Genomic DNA, 4,786 nt, shown 5'->3' with positions numbered 1-4,786 from the left:
TGCTGAACAGTCGGCAGTGAGGGCACTTGGCTGTGGTGAGCAAAGGTGTTTTTGTGAAATATGCTGCCCTCATCTTGGTCTTGGAGGACCGATATGATTTGGGCAGGTAAAAAGGATTGCAAGGTATTTCAGGTGGAAGCACTTGATGGTAGAGTGTAGAGGGCTGAAAAACAACCCCCAAAGGTATCAGATTCCCATCCCTGGAACTTGTAAATGTCACCTTGGAAAAAGGGTCTTTGCAGATGTCTTTAAATTAAGGATCTTGGGATGAGGAGATTATCCTGGATTATACGGTGGTCCCTAAATGCAATCACAAGTGTTCTTGTAAGTGGGAGGCAGAGGGAGATCACAGACAGAAGACGAGAAGGTGATGTGATCACAGAGCAGCTAGCTATTGGAGTGATGCGGCCACAAGCCAATGAAGTAAGCTTGTAGGAAGAGGCAGGAAAAGGATCTTCCTTGGATCCTCTGGAGGAGTACAGGTCTGTCCCCACCTTGATTTTGGCCCAGTGACACTGATTTGAGATTTTTGGCCTCCAGACTGTGAGAGAATAACTTTCTGTTGTTTAAGCCACCATGTTTGTGTGATTGATTATAGCAGCCCCAGGAAATTAATACAAATAGGAAAGGGAAAGCCTGCTCGGGTAAGGGTTCAATGTGTTTGCTGGGAGGATAGTCAGATATTTAGAGAAGTGGTAACTACAGTTGACCCTTCATGGATGCTGAACCCATGGATTCGAGGGCCGGCTGCCCTGCCGATACCAAGGGATGACTGTAAATGGCTAGGGCCAGCATCTTGCATTAGTTTGAAGAGTTCCTGCAAATTTCTACCTGGATCTTATCTTCCCACCTGGAGTGAGGGGCTCTGGAGGGGAACCACGATGTCTGGCAGATTTCTCTGCAGTCCTAACTCCCGTGCTCCTTAGGTATAGGCAGCCACTGCTTGTTGAATGGCCTGATGAATGCTGGCAGCTGCTGTAGCTGGGCTCACACTGGGTTTATTGATGATAAATCAAAGCTGTCTGGAGCTCAGAGACAATTGATGTACCTCTCATCTGCAGACTGTGATCTCCAATCGAATTCCCATGACCTACCTCGCAGGGGTGTGATGTGTTAGGAAATGCTCAGCCAACCCAGGATGAACAGGCGGCAGCGGCAGAGGTGGGGCTCTGGAGGGAGGCACTCTGGGTGGAAAGCAGAGCAACTCTGGTTGGGGTAAGAGGATGGGAGTTTCCCTGCTGGGTGAAATGGCCTTCTTGATGGCAGAGTCAAATTCTCTGCCAGCCCCAGAGAATGTGATTAAAGATGGCTCTGGGGCTCTTAATGACACTCTTATTGATCTGAGGTTGTTTATAGCCATAAAACAGCTGTAAATTAGAGGAATGAAATAAAACCAGCAGGGTACTTAACTCCTGTCCTCCTAGGAGGTTGAGAAAGCTTTCTGCACAGCTCCTGCGGCAGCAGGCAGCTGAAATGTAAGTCTGCAAAGGGGAATCTCATTCTCCTTTCCTCCTGACAGTCCAAGCTAGTAGCTGTCTTCTCACCGCTGAAACCTAAGCGTCATCCTTGTTGGGAAAGTGTCGGCTAACACAATTCCCAGCTGGGACCACCGTTTAATTGTTTACCGGCTGCTGTGTGTTAGATGCTCAGGGCCAGTTATCTCCTCCTTCCAAAGCTGTTCTTCTGTTTTTAATCCCCCTTCCCTCCCTTTCTTTTACTCCCATCTCCTTTTCTCTCCCTCTTTTTTTTCTTCCTTTCTTTTGTTCCTCTTTTGGCCACACTTTTTATCAGATTAAAGGGTTTTGACACATCACTATTTGTAAAGCAGTTAGAAGTTTCCAACAATCGCCAACCATTTCAATGTAGTAGACCACACCTTGTGACATTGGACTTTCTTTGCTTTCCCCTTGTAGAGATCCGAGAGGCCTTTCGGGTTCTGGACCGAGACGGCAATGGCTTCATCTCCAAGCAGGAGCTGGGAATGGCCATGCGCTCTTTGGGGTACATGCCGAGTGAGGTGGAGCTGGCCATCATAATGCAGCGCCTGGACATGGACGGTGAGACCCGGGTCTGCAGCGTCCCCACCCCTGGGATGAGCCTGGACTCATCAGGGAGATCTTGGGTTTAAGGGCCCTTGCACTTGGAGTCGAAAGACTTCGATTCATGTCTTGGTTTACCTTTGAGGAGTGGAAACTTGAACTAGATCAGGGTTTTTCAAACCGCATTCCGTAGACCTCTAGGGGTCTGCACAAGTGGTTCTGAGGCCTCTAGAAGGAGCAGGGTGAGGAAGGGGGCCTGGCTGGCGGAGTACTGAGAAGGGTTTTGTTTTGCTTTCAGAACAGCTTTGTTGAGAAAGAATTCACACACCATGAAATTCACCTATGTAACTTATACAATTCAATGGCTTTGAGTGTATTCACAGATTTGTGCAACCAATGGCATAATCAATTTTAGAACATTTTCACCATCCAAAAAGAAACCCTGTACCTCTTATTCATCACCTCCCAATCCCTCTATCCCCCACCAAGTCCTAGGCAACCACTAATCTACTTTCTGTCTCTCTGGACTGAGCTCTTCTGGCTGTTTCATATAAATGGAATCATGTAATGCACAGTCCTTTGTGACTGGCTTCTTTCACTTAGCGTAATATTTGTAGGGTTCATCCATATTGTAGCATGTATCACTACTTTGTTGCTTTTTATGGCCAAATCATATTCCATCATTTGGCTATAACAGCTTCTTTTCTCTGTCTTACATACTGGGTTTCTACATACAATCACATTGAGGAAAAGGGTTTCATTGTATTTAAACAGTTCTGAAAAATGACGGCATTTGATGATCCTTAAGATTCTTTCCTGCTCTAAAACTGGCTGTGACATTCCTGCCTTGGCTGAAGGTCCAGGAAGGAGCCTTCTTATTTTGTTGTTTTCAACACACACTCTCCCCCTCTGAAAAGCAGCTTGATTCCAGGTGTAAAGGGTTCAGAGTGGTGGGCTTTGGGGACTCGGGTATACTCATAAAGCAGAGACCAAGTAAAAGGAAACATAGGAGGGGGGCAGGATGTCTTTGGGAGAGATAGATGAAGACCCTGGTAGGGAGATGTTTGCTTGGCCTGCAGGCTAATTGCAAGAACATGGCTGTGTCCTGTTATCCTGCTGGATTTGTTGGAAGGATGATAATAAGTGTGACCGTATGGTGAATGGACCCCAGTGCCAACCACCAAGTGCAGCTGTGGGCATTTATTTGCTGGTTCAGGAAAGAGATATTTTATCAGGGATGTTCAGTTGTATGTGGAGTGCCAACCCTGTGCTTACAACCTTGATGGATTGTGACTCACTGGGTCTTTGCAGGCCTGACTCGACCTTGCTTTGTATGTAGAGTATTTCTGACAACCTGGAGCAAAGCACATGTTGTATATGTCCATGAATTCCCATCATCACTTCAGAGATACATTTCCAGGAAAAAAGAAAAAAGAGAGTTTCTTCCTTAAAAGAATAGAAATCTTAACCCGTGCCTCTGTGTACAGAATTAAGATTTTTGTGCTTTTGAGTCTCCTCCCACAACTTGTAAAATAAAACATGGTCAACTGGACTAAAAGCAAATGGAATTAGCAACGTTTAGTCAAAATGATCTGGGGCTATCGTGGGAGAGTCACTCCTCTGAGATTTAAGAGTCTTCGTCCAAGTCCATCCTTGTTCTTTGTATATTCATTCATCAGACCCTGGCTCATGGGGAAGTTTTACATTTTTTTTCAAATCCTCCCTGATTCCACCAGGAATTGGGAGTCCCCAGGGGATCTCGTGTTGATGGTGCTGTTCAGCGGGCCCGTCAGGACTCAGGCATCCATATCCATATAGGGGTTACAGTTTAAGAGACAGTTTATTTGCAACATCATACTTAGCGACCAGTGCCGAGGGTGGAACTTCCAAGCAAAGCGTGTAGAGAATTGCTATTAGTTCCTTTAACAGAAGCCCAAGTCATCGGCCTTTTTCGTGGTGACCCCATCAGGTGAAAACACTGTTATTTACCTTTTTAAAAAAAATTTCTTTTTATTTATTTATTTTTTGGCTGCATTGGGTCTTTGTTGCTGTGCTCCGGCTTTCTCTAATTGCGGCGAGCGGGGGCTGCTCTTTGTTGCGGTGCGCGGGCTTCTCATTGCGGTGGCTTCTCTTGTGGCAGAGCACGGGCTGTAGGCACGCAGGCTCAGTAGTTGTGGCTCGCGGGCTCTAGAGCGCAGGCTCAGTAGTTGTGGCGCACGAGCTTAGCTGCTCCGCGGCATGTGGGGTCTTCCTGGACCAGGGTTCGAACCCACAGCTTCCTCAAAGTTTTGTTATCTCCAAAAGATTCAGCGTACAACAAATGCAACAATGTAGCAGAGTAGGCAAAAAGAATTGCTTTTGCAACATATCAAATGCCTAAGCGTGAAAAGAGCTAAGGGAAAAAAAATGCCCAAGCTGAGGCTGAAGTGTGTGTTTTTACATGTTTTGCAGATGATGCTGGTAAGTAAAATTTCTGGGGTCTTGAGTTCTAGATATGGACGGATTGGCTGTTTTTCAGTGTCCTTCTCTTAATGGGGCCTTTTGAGCTGTTCTGTTAAAAAAAAAAAAAAAAAAAAAGTCAGGTTCTAATTATATCCTTCCTCCCCAGCTTCTGTAACTGGGGATTCTCTGCAGAGATTTGGCCCTACCTAATTAAGCTTCTCTTTGGCGCGAAACTTGTAGAATGGCAGAGGTTTTTATGGCGAAATGCCACACACACACACACACACACACACACACAGACACAC

The 4,786-nt window shown here is 46.0% G+C and overlaps 1 protein-coding gene across 3 annotated transcripts in view; it reads left to right on the top strand.

Moving 5' to 3' along the window:
• The window catches only part of CALN1 (calneuron 1), a 467,864-nt gene that overhangs the window by 239,073 nt on the left and 224,005 nt on the right, over positions 1-4,786 (top strand). For all 3 annotated transcript variants that reach the window (XM_007469910.1, XM_007469911.1, XM_007469912.1), the window contains one exon: positions 1,914-2,057. In XM_007469910.1, coding sequence (XP_007469972.1) covers positions 1,914-2,057 — 144 coding nt within the window. The remainder of the gene's footprint in view (positions 1-1,913; positions 2,058-4,786) is intronic.

Source organism: Lipotes vexillifer, unplaced genomic scaffold, assembly GCF_000442215.2.
Source record: "Lipotes vexillifer unplaced genomic scaffold, Lipotes_vexillifer_v1.1 scaffold128, whole genome shotgun sequence".
NCBI lineage: Eukaryota > Metazoa > Chordata > Mammalia > Artiodactyla > Lipotidae > Lipotes > Lipotes vexillifer.
Note: the sequence above shows the minus strand (reverse complement) of the source record. Positions and strands in the feature narration are given on the sequence as shown.